Source organism: Artibeus jamaicensis, unplaced genomic scaffold, assembly GCF_021234435.1.
Source record: "Artibeus jamaicensis isolate MK-2021 breed Jamaican fruit bat unplaced genomic scaffold, CSHL_Jam_final scaffold_833, whole genome shotgun sequence".
Classification (NCBI taxonomy): Eukaryota; Metazoa; Chordata; class Mammalia; order Chiroptera; family Phyllostomidae; genus Artibeus; species Artibeus jamaicensis.
In genome coordinates, this window is record NW_026522056.1 from 2,974,022 (window position 1) to 2,992,893 (window position 18,872).

General features: G+C 51.6%; 1 protein-coding gene across 3 annotated transcripts; it reads left to right on the forward strand.

Annotated features, from left to right (window-relative positions):
• The first annotated feature begins 4,300 nt into the window (after positions 1 to 4,300).
• On the forward strand, positions 4,301 to 17,683 carry GRK1 (G protein-coupled receptor kinase 1). 3 transcript variants are annotated; one of them, XM_053659796.1, is made up of 7 exons: positions 4,301 to 6,390; positions 8,249 to 8,376; positions 8,636 to 8,793; positions 9,630 to 9,713; positions 13,437 to 13,561; positions 15,302 to 15,499; positions 16,784 to 16,852. In XM_053659796.1, exons 1-7 carry the CDS (start codon positions 5,692 to 5,694, stop codon positions 16,790 to 16,792), a joined length of 1,401 nt encoding a protein of 466 aa, XP_053515771.1. In that variant the 5' UTR covers positions 4,301 to 5,691; the 3' UTR covers positions 16,793 to 16,852. The 3 variants fall into 3 exon arrangements, with proteins under 3 accessions (XP_053515771.1, XP_036981581.2, XP_036981580.2); XM_037125685.2 differs by having other exon boundaries at positions 4,304 to 6,390; positions 15,302 to 15,503; positions 16,784 to 17,683; XM_037125686.2 differs by lacking the exon at positions 8,249 to 8,376 and having other exon boundaries at positions 4,303 to 6,390; positions 8,625 to 8,793; positions 15,302 to 15,503; positions 16,784 to 17,683.
• The last annotated feature ends 1,189 nt before the right edge of the window (positions 17,684 to 18,872 follow it).

The following is an 18,872-nucleotide window of genomic DNA, read 5'->3' on the forward strand; positions in this document are numbered from 1 at the left end:
GGAAGTTGTGAAATATTTTTAAAGTGCTGAAAGAAAAGTACTGTCAATGTAGAATCCCAAATCCAGCGAAAATATCCTTCAAGAATGAAGGGGGAATGAAGACATTATCAAACAAAGAGAAAAGGAAGCTAATTTTTCACCAGTAGACTAACCCTCAAGGATGGCTAAAGGGAACTTTCAGAACAGAAAGACAATGTTAAAAGGAATATTGGAGTACCAGAAAAGAAAAAAAAAATAGTAAGCATAATCTAAGTAAATGCTATAGGCTTCCCTTGTTTTTGTTTTTTAAGATTTCATTTATTTATTTTTTAGAGAGACAGGAAGGGAAGGAGAAAGAGAGGTGGAGCAACACAGATCCATTGCCTCTTGCACACCCCCCAACCAGGGACCAGGCCAACCACCCAGGCGGGTGCCCTGACCAGGAGATGGACCAGCGACCTTTCTCTTTGCAGGGTGCCGCCCAACCGACTGAGCCATATGGGTCATGGCGGGGCTTTCCTTTTCTTCTTGAATTTTCCCAATTATGTTTGATGGTTGAAGCAAAAATGATAATATAATTAAGACAATTATAAACAGAAGAGGATAAAAAGAAGGTGAGTTCTTCACTCAAACTGATAAAACACCAATATAAATTGTGAAAGGTTATGTATATATAATGCCATGTCTATGGTAACCAATAAAAACTATACAAAAAGATATACTAAAAATATTATAGATCAATTAAAGTTGAAGTCTAAAGAATGTTGAAGTAACCCATAGAAAGAGAGCGAAAAGAAAACAAATGAGAAAAGAGAAAAAAAGAAAGACACAGAAAAATGGCAGACGGGAGCCCTAACACGACAATGATTACATTAAGTATAAATGGGCCAAGCATGCCAATTAAAGGAGCGACTCAGTCATGTGCTATCTACAAAAAACTCACCTCAAATACAACGATACAGGCAAGTTGAATGGGAGAGGATGGAACAGGATATATAATTCAGGTGCTAATCATATAAAGTAAGAGTTGCTATATTAATATCATATAATGGAGACAGAGCAAATATCCAGAGGTAGCCATTGTATAATAATAAATGGTCAAACCACAAAGAGATAGAGCGATCCTAAGTGTGTATGCACCAAGGAAGAGAGCTAAAAAGATGTGTAAAGCGAACTGCTAGAACTGAAAGGAGAAATAGACAAATCCACAAGTTTAGTTAGAGACTTCAATATTCCTCTCTCAAAAATCAATAGAACAACTAAATAGAAAAGCAGCACAGACATGGAGCTCAACAACATCATCAACCAACAGAATGTCATTGACATTGGCCTTATACTCCACCCATCCAAGAAGAATTCACTTTCTTTTTAAGTGTTCATGGAACATTTATTAAGATAGACCACATCCTGAGCCATAAAATAAAGCTCAATAAATTTGAAAAAAATCAAAGTCCTACAGAATGTGTTCTACAACTACAGTGGAATCAGAGTAGCTATTCATAACAGTAAGATAACAGGAATATTTCCAAACATGTGAAAATTAAATAATACACTTCCTAAATAACGTATGAGTCAAAAAGGAAATCTCAAGAGAAATTTTTAAAAAATACTTGGAACTGAATGAAGACAAAAATATATCAAAAGTTGTGGGACAAAGCTAAAGCAGTCTTAACAAGAAAATGTATAGCACTAAATTCATATATTAGGAAAAAGGAAAAGTCTCAAATCAATAATCTAAGTTTTCACTTCAAAAACCTAGAAAAAGAAGAAGGGGAAAAGGCAAACAGAAGGAAGAAATAAAAGGTGAGAGTAGAAGCCAATGAAATTAAAAACAAAAGAGAAAATCAGTAAAATGAGAAAACTGTTTTTTTGAAAAGACCAATAAAATTGGCAAACCAATCGTAAGAGAAAAGACACAAGTAAGCAATGTTGGAAATGAAACAAGCGATCGCCACAGACCTGCAGACCTAAAAAAATTGTAAGGGCGTGAGATGCACGGCTCTGTGTAAATTTGCCAAGCGAGATGAAATGGACCATTTCCTCACAAAACATGACTCATTCAATTTGAAATAGATAATCTGAGTAGCTCTATAGCTATTTAGGAGATTGATTTCATAATTAAAAATCTCCCACCAAAGAAACCTCCAGTACCATATGGTTTCACTGGAGAATGTTACAAACATTTAATGAAGAATTATAAATTATACACTATATCTTCTAGAAAGTAGACAAGAAGAAACATTTTCCACCTGATTTTATAAGACCAGTATTATCCTCATACCAAAATCAGATAAGACAATACAAAAAAAGAAAACTATAGGCCAATATTTCTCACAGATATAGACAGAAATAGCTGCAGAAATCGAGACAGTGTGGTATTGGTGGAGGGAGAGATACAGAGACCAATGGGAGAGACTAGAAAGTCTGGAGGCGGGTCCACGCTAACACGCCCGACTGATTCTTGATGAAGGTACGAAAACAATTAATGCAGCAAAGATGACCTTGCCTGAACAACTGAACATCTATTGGCAAAAACAACAAAAAAACCCCCAAAAAACCCTTTGACCTAAGTCTCACATGTTACAAATTGTTTTAACTTAAAATGGATCATTTATTTAAACATAAAAGTATAAAACTTTTTGAAAAACCATGGGAAGAAACCTTCAAGATCAGCAACGAGTGCTTAGACTTGACACCAAAAGCACAATTCGTAAAAGGAAAAATTGATCAGTGGGGCTCCAACCAAAGAGAAAAGCTTTTGTTTCATGAAAGCTCGTGCAAAGTGGGTGCAAGACAAGCTACAGCTGGAAGTATTTGGAAACCACGAGTCCAACAAAGGATTAGTATCTAAGGTGGATAAACAACACTCAAAACTCAACTACAAAAAAGCAAACAATCGAGTTAGAACATGGTGGAAAGCCACGAAGAGACATTTTGGATGGCAAATAAACAGCTGGAAAGATGCCAGTGTCAGTAGGCATTAGGGACACTCAAGTTAAAACCGCAGGGAGACACACGACACACCTATCAGGTACTACACCTATCAGATCAGTTAAAATAAAAAACAGTGACACCACCGAATGCGGGCCAGGATGCTGAGAAACCGGCTCACCCGCCTGTTGTTGGAAGGGAAGCAAGATGGCACAGCCATTCTGGAAAACCGTTGGCCAGTTTTTAAAAACTGAGCATGCAGTTAGTTACAAGTCAGCAATTACACTCCTGGGCACTAATCTCAGAGAAATTTAAAGTTATATGTACACAAATATCTGTTCAGGAATGTTTAGCCGCTTCATCATGATGGCCCCAGACTGGAAGCAAAGGCGGAGTTAAACCAGCGGTGACCCTTCCACACCACGGAACAAACACCACTTCGCCATAAACTGGTGGCACACGCGACAACTGGGGGGATCTCCAGAGAATTACACTGAGTGCAACGAGCCAATTCCAAGCGGTTAGGTACTACCTGATTCCATTTATAGGATGTTACAGTTACAAAATTATAAAAACAGAGAGCAGATCAGTGGCGACCAGGGGTGCAGAGGGTGTGGGGGTGGGAAGGAGGTGGGCGTGTCTGTACGTGGGGTCCTTATGTTCGTGGACTGTTCTGTGCGTGGACTGGGTCAGGGTCGGCATCCCGGCTGGGAGGCTCTGCCCTAGTTTGGGAAAATGCTGTTATTAGAAATGTCTCGGGATCAACTCTGATAACTCCATATGAATCTATGATTGTTTCCAAATAGAAAGTTTAATTCAAATAAACTTTTAATGTGGTTATTTTTACATTGAAATAACCATACGAGTTTGGGAATCACCATACCTGACTCCTCTTTGAGAGTCGAGTTCACTCTAAAATCTCTAAACAAGTCCTGTGGCAAGAAACACATTTAGCTCAGTCTAAGCAAACGCTTCTGCCCCCCAGAACGTACTGAACGCTGTTAACTCCCAGACTGCAGCTCGCTGTTAACTCGGTGGGAGCTGTCTCCCTCAGATCCCGCTTCTCACCGTGGGTCCTGATGGGCAGAGTTAACACCAGCTGGGAGCTTGTAAGAGACCTGCCCCGACCTCTGAAGCAGAATCTTTATTTCAGCAAGAATTTGGGCGGTTTGTCTGCCTGGTACGGTGGGGAAGCACTGACCCAGGACACATGATGGGGAAGGGCTCGGGGGCGCTCCATTCTACCACACACCATGGGCACTATGGTCCCGTTTGAAATCTGGTCGGCTTGTAGGACAAGGTTAAAGCCATTGGCCCAAGGATACCGGCTATTAAGTGGATAGGCTGGACTCACCAACCCACTTGGTTGGTGGCAGTGGGGGGGGGGGCGGTGCCACACAGCCTGCAAGTTCTCATTTCCATCTCTCCAGGTGCTACAGAGGGTCCCACCTGCCCCGCAGCCCCTGGCAGAATCTCACCGCTCTCTGAGACACTCTTCTCCTCCCACCACGGAGCAGACGGATGCTCTGGGAAGTCCCCTGGCCTTTTCTGGCTCCGACATTCTTCGTTTCTGAAACACCAATCTCCTACTTACTCCCTTGTATTCTCTCCCAAACATTTGCTGAGCACCTCCTGTGCTAGAATAAACAGGCAAGGCTGTGAAGTCATGAAGCTGACATTTCTGTTGGTCCTGGCAACCGTAGGTGTACCCCAGATGTGTCCCAGGTGTGCCCCAGGTATGTGCTTCAGGTGATTCTCAGTTGTGCCACAGGTGTGCACCAGCTATACCCCAGGTGAGTCCTGGGTGTCCCTCAGGTGTGTGTCAGGTATGCCCCAGGCCTCTTCATCCTCCTTTCACTCCCATGTGGGGCTTCAGCACTGAGCATAGTTTGTGCGTCTCCTGCCCCCCTGTCCTAATCTCACCTGAATGCTTCTCTTGGCATTCTGGATTCGCACGCAAACCCCAGGTGAGGAGAAAGAACTGGTGCAGAGCTGACCTCTCAGCAGGTGTCGGGGTCACTCTAGGTCCTCAGAGCAGCCACAGGACAAGGAGCATGGCTGCTCTCAGTGTCAGGTGGGCGCGAACGTCAGCCCTCACCTACGGATTGGGCCGCAGAGCCAGTGGTCTCCTTGGCAGACACCCAGGAGGCTGTGCCCTGCGTTCTGTCTCTCTCTAAATTCCTCTTACAGCAGGCTTTTGTCTCACTTCCTATTTTTCTTCAAGATAAAAATGAAATATACTGGGGAAAGGAACCAGGCATCTTTATAAATTAACGTTTCCCTTGGGGACCCCTCGCCCTTCAGTTCGGCCCCATGTCCCTTCAAGGAAACAACCGGGTGGTCTGCCCGGCTGCCCAGGGGGCTGGACAGGGCAGCTCAGAAGGACTCTGAACCCCTGGGGCTTCAGCGAGGTGTTCCTGGGGGGTCCGGGGTTCGTCGAGACAGAGAGGGTTTCAGAGGAAGGAGGCCGGCAGGCAGGCCGTCTAATCCTTCTGGGAGCGGCTTAGGGGATTGTCTTTTTCTGGCGCCTGTTTGCCTCGCTGGGCTCCTGGTGCGTCCCTTCGTAACCCCGGGCTGGGATTTAGCCTGAGCTGTGGCAGCTGGGCTCCTGGGGGCTCCCAGTGTGGCCCCCAGTCGTCCTCGTACCGGCCTGGACGCCTCCTGTCCCTAGAGCCGGGAACGGGCACAGGCCAAGGTCAGCGGGTCAGGCCTGCTCTAGACACAGGCATCCAGAGCTAGCCCATGGCCCCTGGGGCCTGAGCGGTGGGAAGGGGTGCTGGGATGGATTTCGGGTCCTTGGAGACGGTGGTGGCCAACTCTGCCTTCATCGCCGCCCGGGGCAGCTTCGATGGGAGCAGTGCCCCGTCCTCCCGGGACAAGAAGTACCGGGCCAAGCTCAAGCTGCCTCCGCTCTCCAAGTGCGAGGCCCTCCGGGACAGCCTGGACCTGCAGTTCCAGGAGGTGTGCTTGGAGCAGCCCATCGGCAAGCGGCTTTTCCAGCAGTTCCTGAAGGTGGATGAGAGGCACGTGCCGGCCTTGGAGCTCTGGAAGGACATTGAGGATTACGACATGGCAGATGATGACCTCCGGCCACAGAAGGTCCGGGCCATCCTGGCTGAGTACCTGGACCCCCAGGCCAAGCTTTTCTGCAGCTTCTTGGACGAGGGGACTGTGGCGAAGCTCCGGGAGGGGCCCGTGGCAAGTGAGGATGGGCTCTTCCAGCCCCTCCTGCAGGACGCCCTGGCCTACCTGAGCCAGGCCCCGTTCCAAGAGTACCTGGGCAGCCTGCACTTCCAGAGGTTCTTGCAGTGGAAGTGGCTGGAGGCCCAGCCAATGGGGGAGGACTGGTTCCTGGACTTCAGGGTGTTGGGGAAAGGTGGCTTCGGGGAGGTGTCGGCCTGCCAGATGAAGGCGACTGGCAAGATGTACGCATGCAAAAAGCTGAACAAGAAGAGGCTGAAGAAAAGGAAAGGGTACCAGGTGGGCAGCACGGCTGTGCACAGTGGAGAGTACATTCTTAGATCGGGCAGGTGGGCGGGTGGGTTCAGCGGGCTCGGACAGCCCTCGGGTGCTCTCTCTAGCCCAGCACGGCGCCCCTGGCTGGCTGGCTGGCTCGCCTCACCATTTGGACGCAGAGCCCCTCCTGCTGTGCAGCTGTTGGCTGGTTTCTAGTCCATCTGAGTCCCCTTGACGTGCTTTAGTCCCATCTGTGCACCGCAGCTGCGTGCCTGGCCCGAGTGCCGTGGCAAAGGACGCAGTGCGTGGCCTCTGCGGTCCTCCCAGCCTGTGGCACAGTTTGTCCAGAGCTGTGGTGCAGCTTTTGTGTTCAGAGCTGCTCTTAACAATCAGCTCTGCACACAAACAGATGTGCTGACGCTGTCCCTGGAAAGTGGCCTTTGTATTTGTTGGTGTGGATGACACCCCACATTCTGTCATCCTTGGTTTCCACCACAAAACTCAGTAGCAGTGTTGAGGGAGGCTGTCGGGGGATTGTTCTCTGACTCTTTACTCTGAATTCCTGGAACTTTCCCAAGCCCTGGCGTTGCGGTGACCGAGGGTGCACAGGGAACCTAGCCAAGGGCTGGTGCCTCTCGTAAAAGAGAGGCCGAGCCTGTCCGAGATGCTGGGTGTAGGCTGTTCTCTGAACGCAACCATCTTCCAGGGACAGGGGAGAATGGAGGCACAGACAGGTCATTGTTGTGGAGGCCGCTCTTTAACTGGCATCAGACCCCATTTAGGCAGGGTCAGCGGAAGCTGCTTAGTGTTTTAGGAGCTCGTCTCCCAGCTGCGCGTTTGGTCCTGCATGCTCTTTGTCTCTTCCCACTGCCCACGTGCGATTCCATGGGGAGGCAAACACAGCTTTTCAGGGCAAACATCAGCCACCACGAAGCGCCCCTCCGGGATGGTGCTCCCCATCTGGAACTTTGGGGGAAGCAGTCATTCCTCCCTCTGAGCTGTCAGCCTATGATTTTAATCCAACAATTAGAGCACAACAGTGTGTTCTCTCCCAAGTTCAGGACCCTCGTTGAACTTAATGCAAAGTAAAATCAACCCTAAATCTTTTCATGCAGTGTGGCTAGAAAGAGGCCTCTTCCAACATCAAGAATTCCTCCTTCAGAAAAAGATTCTACTTTTCTTTTCCAAGCACAGTTTTAAAAAACATGTTGAATGGATATCATTAGTTTTTAAAATAAAGACAGAAAATGAACTGAGATGCGGGGTGGCCTGGGACCTCAGCTATCCTCTCTTTGGCCTGGCCCAGAGGAAAGGAGCCGAGATCCCGGCAGAATGATCGGTTAGATGCATACGGAAGGATGGGGAGGAAAGTCAGCAGTGGACCGGCACCAGGGCCGGCTCCCTCACTGGACATTTTTAAGGCTGGTTGGCTGGATGCTCCAGGAGACCCGAAATTTTCTGTACGTGACTAATTTGTATGTCTGTTTAAGTTATTTGCAATTGCTTTGTGCAGGCCACTTTTAAAAAGATTTTATTTATTTATTTTTAGACAGAGGGTAAGAGGGGAGAAAGAGAGGGAGAGAAACATCGATGTGAGAGAGAAATATCAGTCGTCTGCCTCTTGTAGGTGCTCCACCAGGGGGTGGAACCCACAACCCATGCATGAGCCCTGACCAGGAATTTAACTGGCCGCCTTTTGCTTTGTGGGACGATGCCCAACCCACAGAGCCACACTGGTCAGAGTGCAAACTACTCTTAAAATGTATTTGCAATTCTGTTTCTAGTTTATCAGAACGTTTTTCTGGTTTGCGGAACTCGGTTTTTTATGGCAATGTCACGTCCCTGCCTAAGCCTGGGTACTTCTGGACGCCTTGCTTTTCAGGGTGCTATGGTAGAGAAGAAGATCCTCACGAAAGTGCACAGCAGGTTTATAGTCTCTCTGGCCTATGCGTTTGAAACCAAAACTGACCTCTGTCTGGTGATGACCATCATGAATGGTGGCGACTTAAGGTGAACGGGTTCCTTTCCTCTTCCGCCTGGGAGCTGGGATGGGAGGGCTCGTGCAGCCCAGCATGGGAAGGGGATCTCTAGGGCCCAGCAGGTCCTGCAGGCTAAACACGGAGGCCCCAAAGGACCAGACACTTTACTGACCCGACCCGGGATTGTGAGGCTTGCCCTGCTTTCCCAAGATTGCACTTCCATCCAAGCCGCGGTCACACTCTGGTGGTTGGGCTAGAACAGCACAGGCCTCTGCATAGTCTGCCTTCAGGTACCACATCTACAATGTGGACGAGGAGAACCCTGGCTTCCAGGAGCCGCGCGCCATCTTCTACACGGCCCAGATCATCAGCGGCCTGGAGCACCTGCACCAGAGGGGCATCGTCTACCGGGACCTCAAGCCCGAGAACGTGCTCCTGGATGATGAAGGTGAGGAGGCCGCCCTCCCCGGCCTCCCCTCCCACCTCTCCTTGCCCCGCTGGACGTTGTGGCCCCACAGGTCACCTGTGAGGGGATGGGCTGTTTTTGACAAGTGCTTGTCAGAGCTTTAAGTGGCACCAGGACACTTCTGAAGTTTGTTTATTGTTCCCTTAGCCATTTTGCAATAGAATGGCATTATCTCCAAATGCAGATTTTTGGCCAGATTTGATGAAATTTGGTGTGTAAAGAGGCTCCTAGAGTTACAAGGAGTTAATCCAGGATGTCTACAGTGTCTGGGCTATTGGCAAACAGTTAATATTTTACTGCCAAATTCCCCCTCTGTCATTCTCTTCTTTCCGCCTTCGCTGCGAAGTCAAACTGGGTTCTTCCCGGAAAATAAGCAGAGATTTGGGCTTCCCTCCTGTCCCTATTTAGAGCTCCCTCCCTTTCTGCCACCAAGTCACACACACGAATGGGCATCATCAGAGGCTGTTGCATAGAGTTTGAGGAAGAGAGAGCAGGGGGGAAACCGAACCTGCGTGGGTTATGCTCCGAATCAGGTTGCAGGTGCTGTGGGACCCCTCAGTCCCCTGTGGTCTGTCTGGGGAGCAGAGGCACCTGGGTGCTGAGGCCTCATCCCCCCTGTAGTGTGCATGTGAGTGTGTGCACCAGCACATGCGCATGAGTGTGCGCACGTGTGAGCACTCATGCACATGTGTGTGCACGTTCATGTGATGCGTGTGCATGTGTGCAGAGGCTGGCTCTTGGCTCATGTGGGCTCCAGAAACACCAGGCACCTTTGTTCTTGGAGCCACGTGTGACCGTCCCCAATGTTTGCTTTTCAGGCAACGTCCGAATCTCTGACCTCGGGCTGGCTGTGGAGCTGAAGGAAGGGCAGACCAAGACCAAGGGCTACGCAGGGACCCCAGGTAAGGGCCTGAGAGCAAGAATGGGAGTCGCCTTTTTTAGGGGGAGGAGTGAAGCCTCAGGAGTTCTGCAGGGTCCCCATGGCCCAGGCCGGGTGGCATGGTGAGGGCTGGGGGTTCGTAGGGAAGCGGCTCCCTCACCCCTAGAGCAAAGATTGGAACCGGAAGGGCTGGCTAGTGGGCTAGCACAGCTGCGTCGGGGGCCTGCCCCTGCTGCAGGTATGACCCCTCCTCTAAAAAATCGATATTGGCTTTAACATGCAGCACCTTCTGTGATGAAGGTTTTCGGTATTTTTTGTTTTGTGTTGCAGAATTCTCTCAGTCCTTGGGCTGTGGGCTTTTGGGGGGTGGGGGGGTGCCTGTCACCAAAGTGTACACCACCCTCATCTGTGGCTTTATTTAGGGAAAGGTCCAGTCTTGAATTTTCTAGATCCTCGGCCAAAGTCTATGGGGTTTCAACTTCTTGCATGAGTCTGTGAGTGGAAACGCCACTCATGTATTTCAAGGTGATTCAGATCATTAGGGGGAAGGCCCAGAAAACTCCAAAACTAGGGTGTGAAGTAGTTTGACCTCAAGGATATCGCCTGACCTTGTTTGGGCCGAGCGCAAGGGCCCTGTTGGCCACTAGAGGGCCTCACAGGCTTTGCTGTGGCCGCTGAGTCAGCCTGCAGAAGTACTCCTAACACTGGGACAAAGCTTTCCAGGTGCGTGGTTCTCTCCACAGGTGCGTGCAGGTGTGGCTCTGAGCTTCGGGGCTCAGGTGCAGTGTGTGACCCTCAAACAGCTGCAGCAGAGGCTGAAGTCAGAGTAACTTAGAAGGCTGGGGCACCCAGCAGAGCCACAGGGGGCTGCCTCTGGATCCTTCTTCAGCTTCTCTGCACCATCCCAGCCTGGGCCCCAGCTAGAGACAGGGCCTCTGAGCCTCTGCCGTTGGCCGTAAACAGGGGACTCAACTTGGCTAGTGCTGTGCCAGCCCAGTGGGATCTGCCTAAGAGACATAAGGCTTGCTCTTCATTCCAGTGAGTTTCTAGACAGGAGAGGAAGAGGAGTCAACACGTGGAAGAATTAGTAATGAAACTGAGGTATTGTTCACTCATCCATTCAAACAACAAATACTTGCTGTTGGCTCTTGCTTTGCCCCAGGTGCCATGTGAGACCCTAAAGGTACAGAAAGACGCATCATTTGGGACCGAGTTGGGTGGGACAGACTAGAGGTGCCACTAAGTCACTTGTTACAGGAGATGACTGTATCCCGTGGTCCGACTGGCCTGTCTCTCGGGCCCCATGTTAACCTAGAAGTTGTGGTTCGTTGAACACACCTTTTTCAGGAGTCTGAACAGTCTGGACAACAATGTAGTTCCCTGAAAAGCAGAACTTACGAAGGTGTATTCAGGGCCAGGAGGTCCTTCGGAGGTGACTCCATTACCTCTTGGGGGAGAAATGGTTTGCAGTCACATTGGTGTGGCCAGTGCCACCGAACACATCTCCCTCTTTGAAACTCACCATGAGCACTGGTACATTGAGGACAAGGAAGAACCAGGACTAAAAGGACACGGTCAGCTTTGCTTACCTCAGAATGTCGAAAGTCATCCAAGCACAGAAGTCGGTGCCCGGCTTGTAATACCTGCCCTGGCCCCAGGGAGAGGCCCCAGAACCTGGCCTTCCCATGAGCTGGTCTGGCCCCTACACATAGGGAACGGAAGCCTAAGTCTTGCTGACCTTCAACATGCAGAGCTCAGCACCTGGCCCCAGTACCTTACATATGGCACCGACCTGGCATGGGAACAGATGAGCTGACCAGCTCCTGGAGGCTGGAACCAGCCAGACACAGCCATCTGACAAGTCCTTATTTGCTTTGCTGAACATGACACCCTCTACCCAAGACAGTGGCATAAAGCACGTGAGTCGGAACGTATGAGTCAGACTGCATGGTATTTAGGCACACGTACCCAACACTGAGCTGCACAGGTGGATGCCAGGCTCCAAGACCGTCTATTTCTGTGACCTTGGGGAAGCTGCTCACACTTCCTCACCCATACAAGGGTTATAATTATCACATGTGAACTATACTGTGAGAAGACCATGGAAAAATGTCCTAAAAATAAGAGAGAACATGACTTCCCAACCAGAACTTTATACCCAGTCAAACTATCAGCTAAGTATTAAGGCAAAATAAAGGTAGTTTCAGATACAAAAGTTCTCAAAAACTTACTTCAGCATCCTTCCTCAGGAAGCTACTTGGTCAAAATAAGGGACTCAACCAAAAGCATAGTTTCTAGGAAACAGGACACAACGAGAGACAAAAAGCTTCACAGTGACAGGGACATTCTAGGCTGCAGACTGCGCACCAGAATCCACATTAGAGTAGTCAGAAGCTTCCAGAAGACTGATGAGGATGGAGCTGATAAAATATTTCATATGCCAGAACATGACAGGTGTTAGAGAATAGTCTGAGAATTTAGGATGAAATTAATAGTAAGAACATAGAGAATGAAGCAAAGAAAAGATAAGTTTTACTGGGAAAACCTGTAAAAACATGTCAGAAAGGAAATATAACTGGGGTTGAGTTTTTGGTTCAGTGGAGAATAGTGAGAGCTGAGAGCTGAGCAGGCAGATGATGTATCAGGAGAGGGACGAGGGAGAAGTGTGGGCAGGGTGGGGGTGGAAAGAGGAATGGACCCCTCAGCTTCCCCAACAAGGAGTCAGCTCAGGAGGCCCTGGTGGGAGCTGCAAAACCAGCGATAGAAGCACGTTACTCAGACGTATGGATACTAATTCCAAAATCACCAGCCAGAAGGATTCCGAGATGGGGATCAGGTGGAGGAGGAGGGTCAGGGCACTGCTATTTTCAGAAACAGGTCCTGTAGAACTCGCTAATCCTTTTTGTGCCTGAATAATTTTGCTACAAATGAAAGCCAAGTTACAGAAGGACCATTAGGCGGAGTGATAGTGGGTTTAGCTACCACACAAAGGACAATGTAGCGGTTCGAAGCTCAGATGCCTGGGCCTGATCGTCTCTGTTTCCTGCTATCCATGTCAGCAAGGACAGGTTGGTTTCCGAATAACAGGGAAAAGTAACGGCACCTCTCGTAGTCAGCAGGATTAAATGAGGTCACTGCGCACCTTCCCCTGCCACACAGTAAGCATGCAATGGGGTCAGCTAGAATAAGTGCCACTAAAGGGCGCCAATTCCCCAATTCACAGCAAGGCCTCCCCCAGAGCCTGGTCTTGGCTGGTACCCCTCAGCTTCAGCCTCCAGTGTGGTTCCTGGGACAACCCTTCCCCTCCATCTTTGGAGGCTTAAATCTGTCCTTCTCTGCCTGTTAGGGAAGCATCTTGTAGTGCCTGTGTCTGCAACACTCGCGACCACACAGGTTACACTCATACCTGAGATGCAAGCAAGAACCACCATTCTGTCCATCACAGTGTGCCCAAGGGGACACGAGGCTTCACACCACACGTACGGGGCGGTGCTTCTTAATCAGGGGCGATTTTCTCCTAGGAGACACTCGGCAGTGTCTGGAAACGCTTTGGTTGTCACAACTTGGGGGCGGGGCAGGTACTGACTAGTGGGTGGAGGCCAGGGATGCTGCAGCCCCGTCACAGGGTTTCCTGCCCCAAGTGTCGCATGTGAGACCCCCAGGCCATGCACACCGGGAAGCATGGGTTCTGTGCTTGCTGCCGTGCGGCGGCACCTCGAGTCCTCACTGTGCTCCTGCCCCGCAGGTTTCATGGCCCCCGAGCTCCTGCGGGGTGAGGAGTACGGCTTCTCCGTGGATTACTTTGCCCTGGGGGTCACGCTGTACGAGATGATCGCGGCCAGAGGACCCTTCCGAGCCCGGGGAGAGAAGGTAGGACGGGGTGGGCTAGTCAGTGGTCCTGTGCTGTCCCGCGGGGACGCTCCCTGTTGGGTGGGGTGTCATAGGAGCAGGTGTCACTGCAGCCGAAGTGTTGGGCACTGGGCTTCTCGTGGTGGGTCCTTCGTGAGCAGGAGAGAGGGGACACAGCGATGGCTTGTCATGTAGCTCCGGACTCTGAGGAGTGTTGCCCGAGAGATGGGACGAGAGATGCCCCAGCTTTCTCAGACACTCCCCCACGAGTGGTGCCCAGCACAGACCCCTCCCCCTGCCTCACTGAGCCGCCCAGGTCCCTTTGATGGCCTACGTGCTCTTCACAGCAGACACATACCAAGAAAGACCCCCCCATGCTAAGATGCCGCAGGCCCCGCGCCAGGCACCACACAGCACAGAAGCTCTTTCGAATGTCCCGGAGGACAGTGGACACCTCATGCTGTGCCCTGACTTCCGGCCTCCCACACTCCCGCTGTGCTGTCTGTCCCTGGGTCCCCGTAGACTGGCAACGAGGAGGCCGGATGAGAAAAGAGGCCCTCAAGGGACCGGTGTGAACTGCAGTCTTCAGACACAGCACCTGACCCACCCACCTCGGTCTGACAGGTGCCCCGCCCGTCACTTCCTTCTGCCTGGACACCCTAGTGTGTCCCCCTACAACAGTGGCAGGAACAAACCAAGTCTCCAGTCTTCTGAGAGCAAAGAGTCCCCACGTGACTGGCACCCTGGGTCTTTGCGATGGCAGCTCGAACTCTAGGAACCACTTCCCTCTCCTGACTTCCAACAGCTCAGAAGAGCAAAATGAGACAAAAGAGCGAGGGCCGTGGTAGGAAGGAGCTCCCGGCTCCCACTCGGAGCCCTGGCTGGCCCCACAGCCCCAGCCAGAACCCTACTTTCTGGGTGCATGTAAGCATGGAGAGATGTACATAGCGTCTCTGAGACGCCCAAAGGGAACCCACCAAGGTCCATCAGTACCCGGAGCCCGGCTCCACAGTGACAGGAAGGAGGGAACATGATACACTCACAGCACGAACAGGCCTCAGAATCCTTATAGTCAAGGAGAGAAGCCAGACGGAAGGGCGACTCTGGACGATTTCACTGCAGGAGATTCCGGGAAAGCTGTTGTATTGTGAGAGGAGGCAGGTCAGTGTTTGCCTGAGGCAGAGGCAGGCTGCAGAGGACACAGGGGACTTTGGGGGAGCGGTGGGGGTCTCTGCAGACTGATTGAAACCCTCCGCTCCGGTCACCGAAGGCGGAGCTTTGCGGTGGGTCAGTTGTGTTCTGTAAAGCTGACCCAGCCAGACAGAACAGACGCTCCCCCAGGTTCCTGTCCAGGTAGAAGACCTCTCTACCAGCTCTGGTCTCCAAAGTTGACTTTTTAGTTTTGTTGTTTTTTTTCTTCTCAGGTAGCTAAGGAGTGGTTGTATATAAGGTGCCACAGTATCAACCAGGATTCCCTGAACTACCCCACACTCCAAGTTTGGCCAGCGCCTTTAGGATTCCACTCCACTCACCTGAGCTATTAAGCCCTTTAATTGCTACCATGCTGGGGAGGGGACCATGCTCAGGTTCCCATCACCTCTGCCTCCATGTGAATGCAGGGCCAGCTTCTTTCTGGGAAGAGTCCTGGCCCAGCCTGGGCACCAACAGGGGCTGTCGCATCTCCTAGAGCCCGAGGTGCCAGCTCTGGTGACATTGGTGGGTTCGGCAAGGGTTTCACATGATGTGCGTCCCACTGTGCAGGTGGAGAACAAGGAGCTCAAGCACAGGATCCTCACGGAGGCGGTCAAGTACACAGACAAGTTCAGCCAGGCCAGCAAGGACTTCTGTGAGGCGCTGCTGGAGAAGGACCCGGAGAAGCGTCTGGGGTTCAGAGATGGGACTTGTGATGGGCTCCGCATCAACCCCCTGTTTAAAGACATTAACTGGAGACAGCTGGAGGCCGGTACTGTTGGCACGCCCTGGGGTCTGGGGCCCGCAGGCCGTGGGTCTGTGGGTGGCTCTTGCTTGGCCCACCTCCCTGTTGGTGTTGGCTAGGCTGAGCTCATCATCAGCAGAGCAGGGTCGTCTGGTTGATACTCCTCTGGCAGCTGCCCTCTTGCCCCTGGTAAAACCTCCACCCTCTAGCACTCTGTTCACTCCCTACACACCCCTGAACTGGGTGTGGATGGAGCAGGCTTTTGGGGAAATCTGCCGGAGGTCAGAAAAGGTTGGAGGAGATAGGCAGGGAACATGCTGGCTTACTTTGGATCCAAACCTGCTGTTCTGCATTTCCACACCCTGTTCTTTCCTGGAGTCCCGGATCCCCATCCGGGACTGATCAAAGCTGTCTGCTTGGGAGACATTCATTCATTTGTTCATTTATTCAACCAGCATTTGTTATCAAGCGTCATGTGCGAGATCGTGTGTGTGCGCATGTGTATATGGCTGTGGGAGAGAAGGAGGGACACAGCCACACATCCGGAACTTACAGCCGGGATATGTAAACATGTGACTAGATGGCGGGAGCCCTGGGGGACGGAGCAGTGAGTAGTAGAGGCCTCAGTAAGAGATGTTGCTTGTGCAGGGAAGGGTCAGAGCAGAGGCGGCTCCAGGATGACCTGACGATGGGCTCCATCCAGCAGGAGAGCTGCCCAGGGTGGTGTGAGGTCACACAGCTCTGAGAGGTCAGAACCAGGAGAGGCTGCAGCCAGGAAGTCAGCCCTTAGGTCATTGCAATGGTCTGGCCGGCTGGGGACCATGAGCTGAGAGGAGCCATGGGGGTGAGGGGTGAAAGGAAGGCAGGGTCAGTCTGGGTGGGAGTCCCGGGTGACCAAAGTTCTGTGTCTGCTGACTGAGAACCCATGGTCCTTGAGCAGCTTAGAGAGAAGAGCTGCTTTGGAAAAACAGTGAGGCGTTCAGCTCCGAGCAGGCTGGGTTCAGGTGTCTGATTGGCGCACGGCGATTCCCCGAGGGAGGCCGGCACGAGGGCGTGTGTCTAGGGTCGCACTGTGAGTGGATGTGGCGGTGTGAGGCAAGAACACACCACCCTTCACTTTGGGGCCATGGGAGATGCCCAGGACCCCCCCGGGTGCGCTGATTTCTGCGTTAGCAGCCCAGACAGCCGTCCGGGCGTGGCCGCGGCAAGGAGTGGCCCTGCTCGCCCAGCGGGGAGGACTCCTCGGCAGATGGCTGTTTCCTAACGTTGTGCATCGTTTCACATCTGTGTTTTCTGTCCTCCGACAGGGATGCTGATACCCCCCTTCATCCCAGACTCCAGAACTGTCTATGCAAAGAACATCCAGGACGTGGGGGCCTTTTCCACAGTCAAGGGTGTGGTCTTTGACAAAGCGGACACGGAGTTCTTCCAGGAATTTGCCACCGGCAACTGCTCCATTCCCTGGCAGGAGGAGATGATTGAGACGGGCACCTTTGGGGAGCTGAACGTGTGGCGTGCCGACGGGCAGATGCCCGCTGACATGACGGGGAACACCGTGGAGGAGGCCGCCCCCTCCTCCAAGTCAGGGATGTGTCTGCTCTCCTAGATGGGGAGGAGGAAGGGGGACCTCCCGCAGCTGGCAGGGATGGACAGGGCTTCGTGTGTCAGGGGAGCCCGCCGTGGTGACAGGCCGCTCCCCGGGCCAAGCTGCCGGTGCGGCCGAGCTGCTCACAGCAGGGTCAGAAGAAAGGAGGCCCAGAGCCATCAGGCTTCCCAGCCCTGGGGGTCAGGAGCTCCGGCTTGTAAATAGTCCACTTCTTTTGTCCCATGTCACTCAAAGAAAGACACAGCAATGGCTCCCAGACAGAGTACACCAATAACGCCTGCCTGTCCAGGCGCTCTCTTGCGTGGACATGCAAGTTGGAGGTGGTGTTGGGCAGCCGGGCTGACGGCTGCTCAGATGAGAGGATGCTCAGTTTGGGTTTCCTGGCACCTTAACTGTGACTTCCAAGTGCCCCATCCAAGGTGGAAGCCTTCTCGTTGTTAGTCCAGGGGTTGGCGAACCACCGTCCTCAGTCTCCCAGGCACCGTGAGAGAGGACTCGCTGTGGACCTTGGCCTGGTCCCCCTTCGCACATAGTTCCAGTTCCTCCTGCCACCCGGTCACTGCCCGGGCCCTGGGGACATGGCATCAGCTCCCCTGCACCCTCAGGAGAAGAGTGGATCTTGACAATCAATGGCTTCGGAGGGTTGCTGGCCAAACGCTAGGACCCAACTACCTCCTACTTGCCCTAGAGCCTACATAGAAAAGAGGGCGTGTCCCCTGAGCATTGTGGGAAGCACAGAGGGTGTTGGGCGTAGACTCTTAGTTTTGTGGCGACATCTCCGGTGTGTTCTGTAGTTACCTACGCACAAGGACACTTTACTTTTAAAGCACCCCTGGACTGGTGAAATAAACCCAACCCAAATGGTCCTTCTCTCCTGACTGTGTAGAGGCATCTAGTGCTTTTTGGTCTGTGATTTGAAACTACCAACTTGTACATCTCCCTGGGCAGGCCTAAGATGAGGGATCGGGGGCTGAGGGACGCTGAACCATTGGCGGGACAAATTGCTGTACTCTTCCTTAAATCCGGTTTTGTTTTCTAGAATGGTACACATCACTTCAGTGATGGCTATGAATTCCACTTCACTGCATTCTGGTGCAAGAAAGACCCATTTCTGACTTTCTATAGCCATTTATACTCCGCTAGGTCCCCATGGCCCTGCAGGGTCATTCAAGCAGCCTCAGCTATGTGGGTGGAGGCCTGGCCCTTGCCCCTCTGGCCACCGTCCCCTGGTGCCTGCCCGGGGCCCACGGAGCCTCATGGTGCAGGCCCCTCTATTGTGGTGCCAGATTCGCCAACGACGTCCTTCCTGCCTTTACCTTATGGTTAGATGCCCAGATAAAACACAGGATAGCTGGTTGCATTTGAGCTTCAGATAAACACCAAATAATTTTTTTAGTGTATGTCTCAAATATTACCTAAGACAAACAGTAAAACGTTGTTCACTGGTGGTTGTTTGTTTGTGTTTGTTTCTTTTTTTGCTAAATCTGGCAATGCCTGTGACTTAACCTATAAACAAATATCTGTTGAACTCGAAGGTTTGTTGGAATATAATCACAAACACAACTTACCTGTGGCTCCAGCTGTCTCTCGGAGTCTGCTCAGGCCTAGTCTTTCCTGCTCCCCACACCCGAACGAGAGTTGGCCCCACGTGTTCACACGTCGGCAACTGGAAGTCCTGCAGTCACTTTGTTAAAACATAAAATTTCAGGTAGAGAAAAGGAATCATGGACACTCAGTCAGTGACCACACTGTGACCCCTGGGGACACCCCCGCTGGTGCCCCACCAGCCC

Bases quoted from the DNA above. Each gene is read 5' to 3' on its own strand.
- GRK1 (XM_037125685.2), top strand. From the start codon at position 5,692: ATGGATTTCGGGTCCTTGGAGACGGTGGTGGCCAACTCTGCCTTCATC. The intron at 8,377-8,635 runs GTGAACGGGTTC...GTCTGCCTTCAG, and splicing joins ATGAATGGTGGCGACTTAAG to GTACCACATCTACAATGTGG. The intron at 8,794-9,629 runs GTGAGGAGGCCG...TTTGCTTTTCAG, and splicing joins CGTGCTCCTGGATGATGAAG to GCAACGTCCGAATCTCTGAC.